Raw genomic sequence first — 17787 nt, 5'->3', positions numbered from 1 at the left:
AATACAAATTTTCAATGGAAAGCGTAGTTTGAGTAGGGGTTTTCAAAGGAAAGAGTAGCTTTAGTATGATTTTCCAAGAGAAAGGTAAGTCTTAGTATGCTTTTCTATGGGAAAGAGTAGTTTTAGTACCCTTTTCTATGGAAAGACTAGTTAAAGTACCTCTCTTTCATGGGAAAGTGTAGTTTAAATACCCTTTTCTAAGGGAAATAAAAGTTTAGTACCATTTTCCAAGAGAAAGGGTAGTTATGGTTCCATTTTCCAAGGGAAAGAGTAGTTATGGTACCCTTTTCCGAGGGAGAGAGTAGTTTTAGTATCCTTTTTCAAGAGAAAGGGTGGGTTTAGTACGGGTTTTCAAGAGAAAGTGTGGTTTTAGTACACTTTTCCAAGGTAAAGGGTGTTTTTAGTACCCTTTTTCCAGGGAAATAGTAGGTTTTGGATCTTTTTCCAAGCAGAATAAGGAAAGGCTAGTTATGGTTCTCTTTTACAAGGGAAAGAAGAATAAAAAGAAGCTTTAGTACCACTTTCCAAGGGAAAGAGTAGTTTTAGTACCTTTTTTTAAAAGAAAGGGTAGGTTCAGTATTCTTTTTCAAGCGAAAGTGTGGTTTTAGTATCCTTTTCCAAAGCAAAGTGTGGTTTTAGTACCCTTTTTCACAGTAAAGTCCGCTTTTCCAAGGAAAAGGGTACATTCAGTACATTTTTCCAAGGTAAAGAGATGTTTTAATACCCTTTTCCAGGGTAAAGTGTGGTTTTAGTACTCTTTTCTAAGAGAAAGGCTGGTTCTAGTACCCTTTTCCAAAGTAAAGGGTGGTTGCAGTACCCTTTTCCAAAGCAAAGGGTGGTTTCAGTACCCTTTTCCAAAGCAAAGGGTAATTTCAGTACCCCTTTTTAAGGGAAAGAGTAGTTGTAGTCCTTTTTTTCTTGGAAAAGGTTAGTTTTTAATACTCTTTTCCATGGAAAAGACCAGTTTTAGTACCCTTTTCCAAAGGAAGTAGTAGTTTTAGTACCCGTTTCCAAGCGAAAGGGGTATTAAAGCCTTTCCCATTTTCTAAGGGAAGGTGGTTTAAGTACCCTTTTATAAGGGAAAGGGTGGTTTTGTACCCTTTTTCAAAAGAAAGAGTGGTTTTAGTACGCTTTTCCACGGGAAAGGTCGGCTTTAATACTCATTCCTTAGAGAAGGGTGATTTTTGTTCCCTTTTCCAAGGAAAAAAAGCTCTATTCCAAGGAAAATATCATTTTCCAAGGGAAAAGGGTGGTTTTAGTACAAATTTGTAAAGGAAATGGTAGTTTTCATACGCTTTTCCAAGGAAAAGTATAGTTGTAGTATTTTTTTTCATGCGAAAGAGTAGTTACAGTACCATTTTCCAAAGGAAAGGGTAATGATGGTTTTCTCTTCCCAGAGAAAGGGTAGTTATAGCATCCTTTTTCAAGGGAAATGTTAGTTATGGTACCCTATTGCAACGGAAGGGATAGTTTAAGTACCCTTTTTCCAAGAGCGAGGGTGGTTATGGTTCCCTCACCCAACAGTAGGTGTAGTCTAAGTACCCTTTTCCAAGGGAAGGGTTAGTTTTAGTACATTTTTCCAAGACAAGGGGTACTGATAGTACCCTTTACCAAGGGAAAGGCTGGCTTAGGTATCCTTAACTCAGGGAAAGGGCAGCTTAAGTAACCTTTGTTATGGAAAATAGTAGCTGATGTATCCTTTACCAAGGGAAAGGGTAGCTTAACTATTCTTTACCAATGGATCTTGACGTCTTGAGCCTAAAGAGGGCGCAATTGCTATTCGATTTAGCTGAAATTTTGTACGAGATGTTAGTTTAAACTTCTGAAAACTATGTCAAGTTTGATCTACATCGGTTCGTAACCTGATATGGCTGCACATATAAGCCGATCTCGTATCTTGACTTCTTGAGCCTCTAGAGGGCGCAATTATTATCCGATTTGGCTGAAATTTTGCATGAAGTGTTTTGTTTTGACTTCCAACATCTATTCCAGGCATGGTCTAAATCGGTCCATAACCAGATATTGCTCCCACATGAACCGATCTCCCGATTATACTTCTTGAGCCTCTAGAGGGCGCAATTTTTATCCGATTTGGTTGAAATTTTGAACAACGACTTTTCCTATGACATTCAATATACGTCCTAATATTTGATCTGAATTGGTTCATAACCTGATATAGCTTCTATAAAAACTGATCTCCCAACTTTACTTCTTGAGCCCCTATAGTAAGCAATTCTTATCCAATTTGGCTGACATTTTGCACAATGACTTCTACTATGGGCTCCAACATCCAAACCAAGAGTAGTCCAAATCGGTCCATTACCTGATATAGCTCTAGTAGCATAGCAATTCTTATTCAATATCCTCTGTTTGCCTATAAAAAGAAACCTGGCAAATTACTTGACAAATACGATCCATAGTGGAGGGTATATAAGATTCGGTCCGGCTGAACTTGGCCCGCTTTTAATTGTTTAACTATACGAAGTTTTTTATAAGCAGAAGAGTTTTATTTTACTAATAATGTATGTATGACATATACCAGAACTAAGAATATTCACACAAAATTAATTTACCTGAGTAAATTTCATATTTTTATACCCATTATCGTAGGATAGGGGGTATATTTATTTAGTCATTCCGTTTGCAACATATCGAAATATCAATTTCCGACCCTACAAAGTGTATATTTCGGATCGTCGTAAAATTCTAAGACGATTTAACGATGTCCGTGTGTCTGTCCGTCCGTCTTTTGTAATCACTCTACAGCCTTCAAAAATTGAGATATTGAGCTGAAATTTGGCACAGATACGTCTTTTTGATGCACGCTGGTTAAGTTCTTGAACGGGGCAAATCGGACCATATTTAGATATCGCTGCTGTATAGACCGATCTGCCGGTAAAGGGTCTAATACCCATAAAGCTTTATTTTTTATCCGATTTCGCTGAAATTTGAAACAGTGAGTAGCTTACGGCTTCCCGACATCAGGCTCAAATATGGTTCAGATCGAACTATATTTAGATATAGCTGCCATGTAGACCGATCTACCGATAAAGGGTCAGAAGCCCATAAAAGCTTTATTTATTACCCGATTTCGCTGAAAATTTAATGGAATGATTAATTAAAGCCTTTCGACATTTGACCTAAAGATGGTTCAGATCGGACTATATGTAGATATACCAGCCATATAGACCGATTTCCCGATAAAGGGTCTGAAGCCCATAAAAGTTTTAAGTACTACCCGATTTCGCTGAAATTTGAGACAGTGGGCTAGTTTAAGGTTCCCGACATCTGACCTAAATATGGATTAAATCGCACTATATTTAGGTTATGCTGCCATATAGACCGATCTTCAAATAAAGGGTCTGAAGCCCATGAAAGCATTATTTTTTAGCCGATTTCGCTGAAATTTTAAACGGTGAGTAGTTTTACGCCTCCCAACATAGGACACAAATATGGTTCAGATCGGACTATATTTAGATATAGCTGCCATATAGACCGATCTGCCGATTAAGGGTCAGGAGCCCATAAAAGCTTTATGTATTACCCGATTTCCCCAAAATTTGGAACATTGAGTTGGTTTGAGCCTCTTAACATAGGACCTTAATATGGTTGAGGTCGGACTTTGTTTAGATATACCTGCGATATAAACCGATCTGCTGATAAAGGGTCTGGAGCCCATTAAAGCTTTATTTATTACCCGATTTCGCTGAAATTTGAAACAGTGGGTTAATTTAAGCCTCCAGACATCTGACTTAAATATGGTTCAGATGGGACTATATTTAGATATAGCTGCCATATAGACCGATCTGCCGATTAAGAGTCCGGAGCCCATAAAAGCTTTATTTATTACCCGATTTCCCCAAAATTTGGAACATTGAGTTGGTTTGAGCCTCTTAACATAGGACCTTAATATGGTTGAGGTCGGACTTTGTTTAGATATACCTGCCATATAAACCGATCTGCCGATAAAGGGTCTGGAGCCCATTAAAGCTTTATTTATTACCCGATTTCGCTGAAATTTGAAACAGTGGGTTGGTTTGAGCCTCCCGACATCTGACTTAAATATGGTTCAGATGGGACTATATTTAGATATAGCTGCCATATAGACCGATCTGCCGATTAAGAGTCCGGAGCCCATAAAAGCTTTATGTATTACCCGATTTCGCTGAAATTTGAAACAGTGGATAGTTTTAGGTCTCCCGACATCCGTCCCAAATATGGTTCGGATCGGACTATATTTAGATATAACTGCCATACAGACCGATCTCCCGATTAAGGGTATGAAGCCTATAAAAGCTTTATTTTTCATTCAATTTCGCTGAAATTCGCCACCCGCCATCTGACCCAAGTATGGCAAAGATCGGACTGTATTTAGATATAGTTGTCATATAGACCGATCTGCCGATAATGGGTCTGAAGCTCATAAAAGGTTTATTTATTACACGATATTGTTGAAATTGGAAATACAAAAATACAAGATAGACTTATATTTATTAGACCATTCAATTTCCGTGCCGAATTTGGGTGCATAAGTTATACGGACTGTGAGGAAAGGGGGTTTACATATATACCCGAGGTGGTGAGTATCCAAATGCTTAATGTCTTTTTCACTTGTCTATACTCATTAATTGTTATGGTAGTATTAAATTAGATTTAAAGTTAAATTATATTGGGTTGCCCCACCCAATTTTTTAAAAGAAAGTAAATGCATTTTTATTAAAACTTAGAATGAACTTTAATCAAATATACTTTTTTCATACTTTTTTTCTAAACCATGCTAAATGTAACAGCTGATAACTAACAGAAGAAAGAATGCAATTACAGAGTCACAAGCTGTGAAAAAATTTGTCAACGCCGACTACATGAAAAATCCGCAATTACTTATTGCAATTAATTAATAATATATATAAAAATTTAACTTACCCCATATCCGGGTACAGGTCCAATGCCATGTCCTAGGTAAGGATCTGCATATTCACGGGCGTAACTGTGTTTACAAGAAAAAAATTAAACAAGAGATTGATTTGAAATTAGTTTAGTGTTTGCTTTTGACTTCCTATCTGGTACATCTTTGATAAGTACGGTCTATGCGTTAGTTCTTATATGGATTTCTGGCTTATATCTGGTTAATGGTTATAAAATGATATTTGGATTTTGTGACTTGTCAAGACATTTAATTTTGAATAAAATACGGACGGCATTTAGTCAAAATTATTAAGTTTGGTTAAATCTTTGCAAAAGTCTTCTAGTAAATTTCTTAAATGTTCGGTTTTTCTTATCTTGCTTTTGCTATAAAGTAAAAAAAATTTAAATAAAAATAAATATTAGTAAAAAAAAAACAAAAAAAATATAAATAATGAAAAGTTGTAAAAAAAAATAAAAAAAGGTATGTAAAATAAAAATCTTTCCCGAATCAGTAACGATTCGATTTTAAAGTTAGTCATGGTTGTCAGGTACACCGAAAAAAAAAATGTTGAAAAAAACTTACCCCGCAACGGTGGCATAACCAGCCAAAGCCGGTTGGGCTGCAGCAGCAGCAGCTGCTCCATAAGCTGCTCTAGTGGCCACAGCTGTATAGGTGGTTGCGGCGGCCGTTGCATATGCTTGTTGAGCCTGAGACAAAGGTGTCTTTAACAGAGGAGCAGCAGCCTGTAAGATGTGCAATGAAAACAGCCATTAATGCAAATCGATTGAAGGCCCACTCATCGAAGCAGTCAGTCATTAGAGAGTAGAGTAGTTAAACAAAGCGAACGGCAGTTTTGGTAAAAAGAAAAATTGGGAGGTGAGTTGTTTTGAAGGGGAATATATTTCTGATATTAGTGAACATCGTTTTTGACTTGAACAAATAGATTGTTGTTGGCAAATTATTTGTCCATAACATGTCTAGAAACTAAGATTTAAAGATTTGTATTTCATATGTATAGAAAGTATGTGTATATGTGTAATTAATTAACATTAATAAAATAGCTAAAGCTAAATATTGGTGAAATGAGACAATGTCCCAGACGACATTGGAATTACACATACACAGCTAGAGAGAAATTGAAACCAAAGATGAGATAACTACAAATCAAAACAAAAATTCAAACATATTCCATAAACAGTTCCTTGGAATGGAGGTGGTTTTAATCCATTGAGGAAAAAGGAAGTTAAAAAAACAACAACAGAATCATTAAAAGTGCATTAAACCAAATACACAAACACAACGAATCGGACAGGCAAGGTAAGTGAGAAATGCAATTACAATGAAGGCACAGCAAAGAAAGACATATTCCCTTTTTTTTGGAGTTTGTTTCATTTGTTACCCTCAAACCATTATATTATTATAAAATTGAAAAGAACAATGAAATATTAATAAATAATTATAAAAAAAATAAATGCTTAAATATAATACAACAACATCATGCTGAATTGAGTGTTTATATGCAATTTGAGTTTTTCTAGAAGTACGATATACTCATTTGGTAAATATATGAAAAAAAAATAAATTCCAACACACAGCAACACCTTGTAAGAAGACTGCAAATAGAGGATTATGATTTATGAGACAAAAACTCTATACAAATAAATCATTATTAAAGCTAATTACATAAAGGTTTTGTTTTCTTTTTTTTTATACATTTAGATATTTACAACAAACTGACGATCATGCTTTCCCTCCCTGGGGATAATTTTTGGGGTGGATTTTTATTCATGGGGAACATACAAATGATCGGCTATAGAAAGAAGCCTATATGCGTTAATGAACAGTGAGAACGACTATGCAGAATTATAATATTTTATAAAAAAAATCTCCTTTTTTGGCTACAAAATTTTGATGCTTAGCCCTTTTTTATTATCGCTCTCCTTTGATGTGGGTCTAAAGGACACTTTGCTATCCACAATTACGCCTTAAGATTTTGGGCTAAACATATTTCATATTCGTTGAAATGTGGTGGTTTGAGAACGACTGTATGTGGCGAATTTTAATATTTTATCTTATTTTAAGCTACATAATGTTGATGCTTAGGGCTTTTTTATCGCTTATTTGGATGCTGTTAATAGAGCGCTCTGCAAAACTCATTTGCTGTTGGTCTAAAGGACATTTTGCTATCCAGTATTACGCCTTAAGATTTTTGACTAAACGTATTACCTTTTGAGCCCGGTAGGGGCCGCCCCGGTAGCCGAGTTGGTAGCATGCTTGGATTACCAGTGCAGGGGTCGTGGGTTCGATTCCCGCCAGTAGCCTTGGTCGGTCGCTACTGTGGTATCACAATGGACTTAGAAGTCTCAAAGTGATTCTGTAAAGGATTCTGATCCGCACATTATTAAACGCCCCATCGATGTTAATGCAAACCGCCAATGGGCAGTCTCCACCGACCTTCCCTTGACATAGGCATGCTGTTTGTATTTAAGCAGTTCGCTGGATGTCTTACTCTTTATCATGGTATCCACAATGCGTTTCATGGTTTGAGTAGAAAGGACGTAAAGCTTATAGTCCTTTTGGTGTCGCATAACTTGCCTTGCCGGGCTTGAGTATAAACACCACCCTTGCCTCCTGCCAGGCTTTCGGAGTATATGCAAGTCCCAGGCACGCTGTGAAAATACAATAGTTGCCAGATGAGGCGCCAGATAGTCGGCCTTCTTTTGCAGTAGCGCCGGAAATATTCCATCAGGTCTGGGTGACTTAAATGGTTTGAAGCTCCTCAAGGCTTCCTTGACCATAAATTCTGTTATGATAAACCTTCGATCAACCTCATTATTCGAAGATTCCATAAATGCCGTCGTATCCAGTGGAAAATGCATTTCCATCAAAAGCCTCAACATGTCCTCCGTTGTTTCTGCTCTCACTCCCATGTCGTCTACTAACACTTCAGTTTGGGCGGGGGTTTTTGAGAGAAACTTTTTTTTTCTTTGCGGCGTCATTAACGCTACCGACCTGTTGGCAGAAAAGCTTCCAGGAGGCACGTTTTTCCGCTCTGGTAATCTTTGTGTATTCCCAATGTACTTCCGATTTTTTACGACGTGCTCTGTTAAAATGTCTACGGACCTCTTTCCCAATGTTGTGAATCTCCCCGGTCATCCACGGCTTTTCTTGAGCTGATTTCCTGTTGACATTTTCGTCAATGTCTTCTATGTGCTTGGACTATCTAAACTGTCTTGCCTAAGTCTTCTTCTGAGAAGTCTTCCGAATTTCGTCCATTTGGTTTTCAACTTGTACCGGAAGCTTATTGGATTCGGCGCGGCCGTGCTATTCTAAACCTAATGTAGCGATGGTCAGAGAAAGAGTGTTCCATGGAGACCCTCCAATCCTGAACCTCATCAATTAGATTTTCCGAACATATTGTCACATCTAAAAACTCCTCCCTAATCAAAGGTAGCGGTGTTATCAAAGGTAGCGTTGTTACCATTATTATTATTAGGTCGTTAGTGTTCCCTTATTAAAATTGGTATTACCCCATGAAATGTGGTGAGAGTTCGCATTACACCCTATTAGTACCTCATTTTCTGTCTGTTTTGCTTTCCTCACCAACCGTTGCAACTTCGACGTAGGTGGCGGTGTCGTAGAATCGAAAGGCAGATAACGTGATGCCAGGTATGCTCCAACGTCTCCCTGTCTCATCACTGTTGCATCCGACGTTGACAACTCTGGGGAATATACGTAATTTAAACTTTTATAACAAATAACGCAGGTCCTCGGCCGAGTAATAGTGTTAGCGTAGAATAATATGGTTCAGTCCAGAAACTTTATTCCGGGTTGTTTATGGCTCCTAAATGAAGGCAATATGAATCTTGTCCTTGCTGATTTTCTCCATCAGAGAGTGAGTAGCTGTCTCGCTCCGGTGGAGATTTATCTGAATGACCTCAATCATTGTTCCTCCATTAGATGGGCTTGTTGGGAGTGGGTGATGATCTCATCGTCTGCTCGCTGTTCCTTAGGCTGCATTGAGTTTTCCGTCACTGCACTGCCTGATGTTTTAATATTAGGGTCTCTGCATATCCTAGTCCTCCGAATCTTAAGAAAGTCCGTAATGGTTCCTTCTTCGGGTCCCTGTTCGTTAGGCTGTATTGAGTCTACCGTCCCTGCACAGCCTGATGTTCCAATGTAAGGATCTTTGCCTATACAAGTCTTCCAAAACTTGAGTGCTAGTCCTCGAGGAAAACGTTTTGCCAAATTTTGGCAAGATTGGCCAATAAATGCACTTGCAGTGTCTCAAGAAGTGAAAACCGGGCAAAGTACATATATGGCATCTATCTCTAAATCTGAACCGATTTCTATGAAATTCTCCTGTAATATTAAGTGTCATAATGATATCCTTTCTGTCACATTTCGAGAGAATCAGTTAATAAATGAGCACTTTATTGCCATATTTCTAAAAATCGGATGAACATATATATGGGAACTATATTTAAATTTAAACCGTTTTCGAGCAAACTTCTTAAATATTATGGTAGTCGTCGAGGAAAGCTTTGTACAAAATTGGCCAATTGGAAGATTGGTCGTACGGAAATAGGCCAAAATACCGTCAGTTTACATTCGTGCAGCTTGCAACTCGTACTCACTACAACACCGAACGGTAACGAACTATACTATAGCTGTCATTACACGTGACATGAATTTGGCTGTGGATTTGTGGTTAGTCGGAGACTGAAAGACCTTGTCTGCAGCTTTACTCCGGTAGACGAGGGGCAAGCCACAATCCGCATAAAAACCAAATTCTACAACATCAGTCTTTTTTGTGCCCATGTCCCGACGGAAGACAAGGACGAGCAGACCAAGGATATTTTCTACGAGCGCATAGAGAGAGAATATGACCGCTGCCCCGCCCATGATATTAAAATCGTTCTGGGAGATTTTAATGCGAAGATATGGAATGAAGACATTTTTTGGTCCTACAGTCGGAAAGTTTAAACTCCACGAGATAGCGTCCAGTAATGGATTGAGGCTGAAAGATTTCGCCGCGGCAAAAAACATGGTAGTTAGTACCACCAGATTTCAACATAAAAATATTCACAATGCCATATGGCTATCACCCGATCAAAACACGAGGATCCAAATTGATCACGTTGTGATAGATGGAAGGCATTCATCCAACGTGTAAGATGTACGATCGATCCATGGATTGAATACAGATTCGGATTATTAACTTGTTGTAGCAAAGGTTCGCACCCGTTTGAGCATGGCGAGGAAAGTACGATTTGCACGGAAGCTGGACATTGAAAAGCTGCAAAACACAACAGATGGGAGCGGCATACTCCACTCGACTGACCCAACTGCTTGATGAAAGCACGCCTTGTTCCGATGATATACTGGCGCAGTGGCAAACTATTGCCCACTCCATGGAAAATGCCGCGAAATCTGTACTTGGGTACCGGAAGCCTCCCTCAAGAAACCCATGGTACGACCAAGATGCTACTGAAGCCAAGAATGCGGCATATAGAGCAACCACTCAATCAGAAGCAACGCACCAGATGAAGAGGTATCACAAGACTCTCCTTTTCTTCCGAGAAACGTCTATTCCCCAGAAAGAAAAAGGAAAGGGAAAGACGTGAATGTGAGCAAATTGAGATGTACAGAAGTCAGAATGAAGTCCGGAAATTCTACCAAAGAATTAAACATCAAACCGATGGCTTTGGTGCAGGCACATCCTTCTGCGGAGACAAAGAAGTAAATCTGGTAACTGATACAGATAACATGCTGAGGATATGGAAAGAATATTTTACCCAACTGCTAGTGTCCGACGTTGGCGGCGAAGAGGATACCGCAGAACCAATCAATGATGATGGTATAGAATGTTTACCTCCTAGTCAGAATGAGGTCCAAGTAGCAGCGACCCGACTAAAGAACAACAAGGCAGCAGGTGCCGATGGGTTACCCGCTGAACTATTTAAGACCGGAGGACACACGCTGATAAGGCGTATGCATCAGCTTATCTGCGCAATCCGTCAGAAGAACGCATACCCGATGATTGGAACCTCAGCTTACTATGTCCCGTACATTGGAAAGGAGACAAGACGGAATGTGCCAACTACAGAGGAACAAGTCTCCTTCCAATCGCATACAAAATACTTTCTAGCGTACAGTGTGAAAGAATAAAACTTAAAGTCAATGAGATAATTGCGTCATATTAATGCGGCTTCAGACCTGGTAAATCCATCCTAGGCCAGATATTCACACTGAGGCCAATTCCTGGAAAAGACACGAGATGGACAAATCCATCCTGGACCAGATATTCACAGTGCGCCAAATCCTGAAAGGACCTGAGAAGGACAAATTAACACCTACCATCTCTTTGATGACTACAAAGCCGCTATCGATATCCCTTTACGTGCAAAGGTATTTCAAGCCATGTCTGAGTTTGGTATCCCTGCAAAATTAATACGCTTGCTGACACGTGTTCCTCAGTTAAAATAGAAAAGAACCTCTCCGAACCATTCAATACCAAACGAGGTTTCAGACAGAGAGACAGCCTATCGTGTGATCATTTTCATATCCTGCTGGAGAAGGTTATGCGAGAAGCAGGTATGAATAGGCATGGCGCAATACTCTGAAGAGAACTTATGCTACTTGCCTATGTGGACGACATCGATATTAAGGTAAGACAAAGATGATATCAACTGCCCCAAAGCCATGTAAACCTGAGCCGATAGAGAACGTGGAGAAAGTTGGGAACTACATCTTTGAGATGGAGGTCTAGTGCTTTGCTGTCACTAGCTAGAACAGACGTATCAGTCATTGTGTACGTCATGACAGGTGACTTTCTAAACGGAAAACATGTTGACAGACTGAAGGTTACCAGTAACGACTTGCAGAAGCTGTGAGGACATCGAAGAAGAAGAGACTATAGAATACCTTCTGTGTGTGTGTCCCGCTCTGGCAGTCAGCAGGAGTTCCACTTTAGGTTCTCATTTCTTTGAGAACCTGTCTGATCTAGCGGATGTCAACGTTTGCAAGTTGTTGGGATTTTTAAAGCGATCTGGATGGTTGAACGGTAGGAACTAGAAGGCATCATAGTTCTTTTGTTACTGTGGTATCAGCATGATGACGAAAACATTCAAGTGAGTTTGATGGCAGACTGCCACTTGAACCTAACATAACCTCAGCAACTTTACCTACCTCGGTATCGGCACCGCCGTAACCGAAACAAATAACACCAGTTTTCAAATAAAACGAAGGAGAATATTGGCCAACAGATGCTACTTTGGATTGAGCAAGAAGTTGAGAAGCTTCGACAGATGAAAATTACTCTATACAAGACATCAGTGTCTAGCGGTGCTGTTGTATGGCTTCAAAGCATGGTTGCTTGCGAAAGCAGATGAGGCGGTACTTGGAGTGTTTGATAGAAAATTCCTTTGTAAAATATATGGACCAGTCTGCGTTAATGTAAGAGTTGCCCGATTTACTGGAGAGGTCTCCGCTCGAGAATAAACAATATAAAAGTAATACAGCTTTGGTTCATAAGACGCTTATGAACCACAGCTGTATTACTTTTTATATTGTTTTTCTCTCGAATGGAGACCTCTCCAGTAATTCGGGCAACTCTTGCCAGCTGATTAGATGTTTTATGTTGTGATATATTAGTTGTCAGTATTTTGTAGTCAAATCCGAAGCTAAAGAGGAAGAAGAGAGTAAGGTATGGCTTCAACAAAATTCAAACTTCATTTTAAAACCGGTAAGGAAAGGCAAAAGTCGGGCAGATCCGACTATATAATACCCTACACCACCGAGTATACGCAATACCTTTAATAGATAGCACTTATATTCAAATTTAGTTAGACTTTAATTTTGCATACCTATTGAAATATCGCTTCTACAGCCTCAAAAGTCGAAATGCATAAAAGATATATATGGGAGTTTTATCTAAATCGATTTTAATGAAATTTTGCACACGTATTGGGATGTCAATTAAATCATCTCATGAAAAATGTTGTACAGATCGTGGCTTCTACAGCCTTAAAAGGCCATATCGGATGAAAAATATATATGGGAGCTATATCTAAATCTGGACCGATTTTTATGAAACTTTGCACACATATGAGGACGTTGAATAAAACGGCCCATGCCAAATTTTGTAAGGATGGGACCAAAATTGTGGCTTCTAAAGCCTTAAAAGGCCATATCGGATGAAAGATATACATAGGAGCTATATCTAAATCTGGACCGATTTTTAAGAAACTTTGCACACATATGAAGACGTTGAATAAAACGGCCCATCCCAAATTTTGTAAAGATCGGACCAAAATTGTGGCTTCTACAGCCTTAAAAGGCCACATCGGATGAAAGATATACATGGGAGCTATATCTAAATCTGGACCGATTTTTATGAAACTTTGCACACATATGAGGACGTTGAATAAAACGGCGCATGCCAAATTTTGTATGGATGGGATCAAAATTGTGGCTTCTAAAGCCTTAAAAGGCTATATCGGATGAAAAATATATATGGGAGCTATATCTAAATCTGGACCGATTTTTATGGAACTTTGCACACATATGAGGACGTTGAATAAAACGCTCCATGCCAAACTTTGTAAGGATGGAACCAAAAGTGTGGCTACTACAGCTTTAAAAGGCCATATCGGATGCAAAATATACATGGGAGCTATATATAAATCTGATCCGATTATAATGAAATTTTGCACACATATTGGGACGTCACAAAAAGCACTTCGTGCCAAATTTTGTAAGGATGGGACGAAAATTGTGGCTACTACAGCTTTGAAAGGGCATATCGGATGAAAGATATACATGGAAGCTATATATAAATCTGATCCGATTATAATGAAATTTTGCACACATATTGGGACGTCACAAAAAGCAATTCGTGCCAAATTTTGTAAAGATCGAACAAAAATTGTGCCTTCTGCAGCCTTTATAGGTCAAATCGGATGAAAGTTATATATGGGAGCTATATCTAAATCTGAACCGATTTAGATGAAATTTTGCACACATATTGGGACGTCACACGAAACATTTCATGCCAAATTTGGTAGAGATCGCACCAAACTTGCGGCTCCTACAGCTTTCAAAGGGCATATCGGATGAATGATATATATGGGAACTATATCTAAATTTGGACCGATTTCAATAAAATCAATAGCGTTCGTCCTTGGACCAAAAAAGGCACATATACAAAATTTTGTGGAAATCGGATAACAAATGCGACCTTTACCTTGATTACAAGAATACATGCACAGACAGACAGACGGTCTGTCCGGACATAGCTAATTCGTGTCAGGAAGTGATTCTAAGCCGATCCGTATGCTTATCGATGGGTCTAGCTCTTCTTCTTCTTAGCGTTGCAAAAAAATGCACAAATCTATAATACCCTGTACCACAGTGGTGGTGTAGGGTATAAAAAGTTTCAGGAAATGTAGTTTGGAGGGGTACAAAAATTTAATTTCATATCTCAGATTATTGACTGATTGAGTTGATATTATTCTCCTAAACATATTATAGTTCTCACAATCGTTGAAATTGTTTGTAAACAACGTATGGATGATATTCTTTATTTTTGCTATGTTAGTAATGAATGCGATTATGGTAACTGTAAAAATATAATGCAGGAATGAACATATGAACGAGCCAAGAAACGGCAAGCAAAAACATTCTTCTTGTTTGGTGGGAGCCTTAAAAATCATAAACAGTTAACACAACAACAAACAACAAAACTTTGATATTGTCTAATGAAACGTATTTGAAAAAGATTGTTTTTAAATAATTTTTTTTTTTTACCAAAACATTCTGTGGTACCGGTATGCGGTTGATCGTATGTGGGTGGTTACTGTTTAGCGTTGTCACAGTGCGGCGCTGTAAGTTTTAAGTAGATTTCGATAATGGTATATTTATATACTCTTTTTCTTATCAAATGTACTTTTGTATATACATATTTATAAATATCATTAGGTTAAGTGATGGTGTGAGTGTAGTGATTAGTGGGTGTTGTTTTTCCCATTTTTGGAAGTGATCATGTGTAGTGGTGTTTTTTTTTTGATCGTGGTGATGTATGTATGAATGTAGCTACAAATATATATTCATGTACAGAAATAAAGGATCATACTGTAAAATCGTAACAAAAAACCAAAAATTGTATCTTTAACAAAAAATGTATCTTTAGTTATCTATTAGAAAGTGGTACTACAATAGAGCTTGCACTGGAAATATTGTGATTTTTAATGAGTAAACAAGTAAGGTTTGAATCCGGCGAAATCATTAGAAACGAGCAAACTTCTCAGCTAATGTGGTAGTCGTCAAGGAAAGCGTTGTGCACAGTTTTGGCAAGATTGCGCTTGCAGTGGCTCTTGGAGTGAAAATCGCTCGATATACATATATGACAGCTATATCTAAATCTGGGCCGATTTCTATGATATTCACCAATAATGTCAAGGGTCATAAGATATTCCTTCCTGCCTAAGTTCGAGAGAATCGGTTTACAAATGAGCACTTTATTGCAATATATCTCAAAATCTGACGAACATATATATGGGAGCTATATCCAAATCTGGTCCGATCTGCGCCTAACACAACTCACTGTCCCAAATTTCGGGGAAATCGGACAATAAATGCGCCTTTTATGGGCCCAAGACCTTAAATCGAGAGATCGGTCTATATGGCAGCTATATCAAAATCTAGTCCGATCTGGGCCAAATTGAAGAAGAATGTCGAAGGGCTTAACACAACTCAGTGTCCCAAATTTCGGCGAAATCGGTCAATAAATGCGCCTTATATGGGCCCAAAATCTTATATCGAGAGATCGGTCTATATGGCAGCTATATCCACATCTGGACCGATCTGAGCCAAATTAAGGAAGAATGTCGAAGGGCCTCACACAACTCAGTGTCCCAAATTTCAGCGAACTCGAACAATAAATGCGCTTTTTATGGGCCTATGATCCTAAATCGGCGGATCGGTCTATATGAGGGCTATATCAAGATATAGTCCGATATAGCCCATCTTCGAACCAAACCTGCTTATGGACAAAAAAAGAATCTGCTGAAACTATGCTCATATTCTTTTTTTGTCCATAGGCAGGTTAAGTTCGAAGATGGGCTATATCGGACTATATTTTGATTTGGCCCCCATATAGACCGATCTGCCAATTGAAGGTCTAAGGCCCATTAAAGCCTCATTTATTATCTAATTGCGCTGAAATGTGGGTTAGTGAGTTGTGCTAGGTCTCTCGACATGCTTGTTCAATGCGGTCCATATCGGTTCAGATTTAGATATAGCTGCCATATAGACCGACCTCTCGATTTAAGGTCTTGGGTCTATAAAAGACGCATTTATTTTCCGATTTCGCTGAAATTTGGGAAAGCAAGTTATGTTAGAACACTCGACATTCTTGTTAAATTTGGTTCAGATTGGTCCAGATTCGGATATAGCCGCCATACATATCTATCTCTCGAATTTAGGCCCATAAAGGGCGCTTTTATTATCCGATTTCGCTGAAATTTGGTACAACTAGTTGTGTTGGGCTCCTCGACATCCTTGTTCAATACGGCTCTAATCGGTCCAGATTTGGATATAGCCGCCATACATATCGATCTCTCGATTTAAGGTTTTAGGCCCAATAAAAGTGAATTTATTAAAAGAATTTGGCTGAAAGTCGGCACAATGAGTTGCGTGAGGCCCCCGAAAATCGTACCGGGTATGGTTAACATAGGTCTATATTTCAATATAACTGTCATATAGACCGATCTTTCATATTAAGGTCTAGGACAAATAATAGGCATATTTATTGTCCAATGTCGATGTAATTTGGTATGGCGAGTTGTGCTAGTCTCGATAGTCTCGACATCCCTGTTCAATACGGCCCAGATCAGTCAAGACTTGAATGTAGTTGCCATATATACCGATCTCCCGATTTATGGTTTTAGGCCCATTAATGGTTAATTTATTTACCCAATTCGCTGAAATTAAGCACAATGAGTTCTGTTAGGTCCCTCGACTATCATATCGGGTATGGTTACGATCGGTCTATATTTGGAAATAACTGTCATATAGACCAATCTCTCAATTTAAGGTCTTGGACCCATAATAGGCAAATTTATTGTTCGATTTAGATAAAATAAAAAAACCCAAGACCAACATTCGTGCAAAATTGTATGATTCTAGCTGTTTGTTTTCCGTTTAGACAGTGACCTGTCATGACGGACACAATGACTGAGACGTCTGTTCTAGTCAATAACAGCAAAGCGTGCTCACAGCCCCCTCTTTGTGACCATCTTCCATTCGTTGTCCTTCGGGACTGGTTCTGAAAACTTAGCTTGCATGTCGCTAGAGGCATGCCCAAAGATTCCAGTTTCCCTGGAATGTGTAGGGTAGTTTCTAGTCTCGCAAGCTCGTTCGCTTTACAATTTCCTGGGATATCTTTGTGGTCCGGTACCCAGAACAGGTTAATTTTTAAACTGATTAGCCATCTCGTTGAGAGATATGCGACAGTCGAGGCCTGAGAATATTAATGCCATTCCATCACTTCCATAATTGCAAGGATCTTCGCTTGATACACACTGCAGTGGGCGGGTAACCTTTTTGATATGACCAGTTCTAGACCTTTAGAGTACAGGCCAAAGCCCACCTGGTCGTCTTGTGTGGAACCATCCGTATAGAAGTCTATGTAACTTCTATTACCAGGGATATCGTAGTTCCAATCGGTTCTACCAGGAATAGTGGTACAGTACTTTTTATCAAAAAGCGGCTGAGGTAGGAACATAGCACATTGTATCAAGGATAAGACAGTGTCCGTAGCCGCCTCATGACCAAAGAGAAAGCACCCTTACCCTCACGACAGTGATCGCAGCAATTTG

At 38.9% G+C, this 17787-nt stretch overlaps 1 protein-coding gene across 8 annotated transcripts in view; it reads right to left on the bottom strand.

Moving 5' to 3' along the window:
* The window catches only part of LOC106083888 (RNA binding protein fox-1 homolog 2), a 776024-nt gene that overhangs the window by 10681 nt on the left and 747556 nt on the right, over positions 1-17787 (bottom strand). For 4 of the 8 annotated variants that reach the window (XM_059370360.1, XM_059370351.1, XM_059370365.1 and 1 more), the window contains 3 exons: positions 14717-14791; positions 5489-5649; positions 4924-4987 (listed from right to left, as the gene is read on the bottom strand). In XM_059370360.1, the coding sequence (XP_059226343.1) occupies positions 4924-4987; positions 5489-5649; positions 14717-14791 (300 nt within the window). The remainder of the gene's footprint in view (positions 1-4923; positions 4988-5488; positions 5650-14716; positions 14792-17787) is intronic. The other 4 variants (XM_059370355.1, XM_059370356.1, XM_059370371.1 and 1 more) reach the window with 1 other exon arrangement.

Source organism: Stomoxys calcitrans, chromosome 1 (genome assembly GCF_963082655.1).
Source record: "Stomoxys calcitrans chromosome 1, idStoCalc2.1, whole genome shotgun sequence".
NCBI classification, from domain to species: Eukaryota; Metazoa; Arthropoda; class Insecta; order Diptera; family Muscidae; genus Stomoxys; species Stomoxys calcitrans.
The sequence above is the reverse complement of the archived record's forward strand: the minus strand, read 5'-3'. Positions and strand labels throughout refer to the sequence as shown.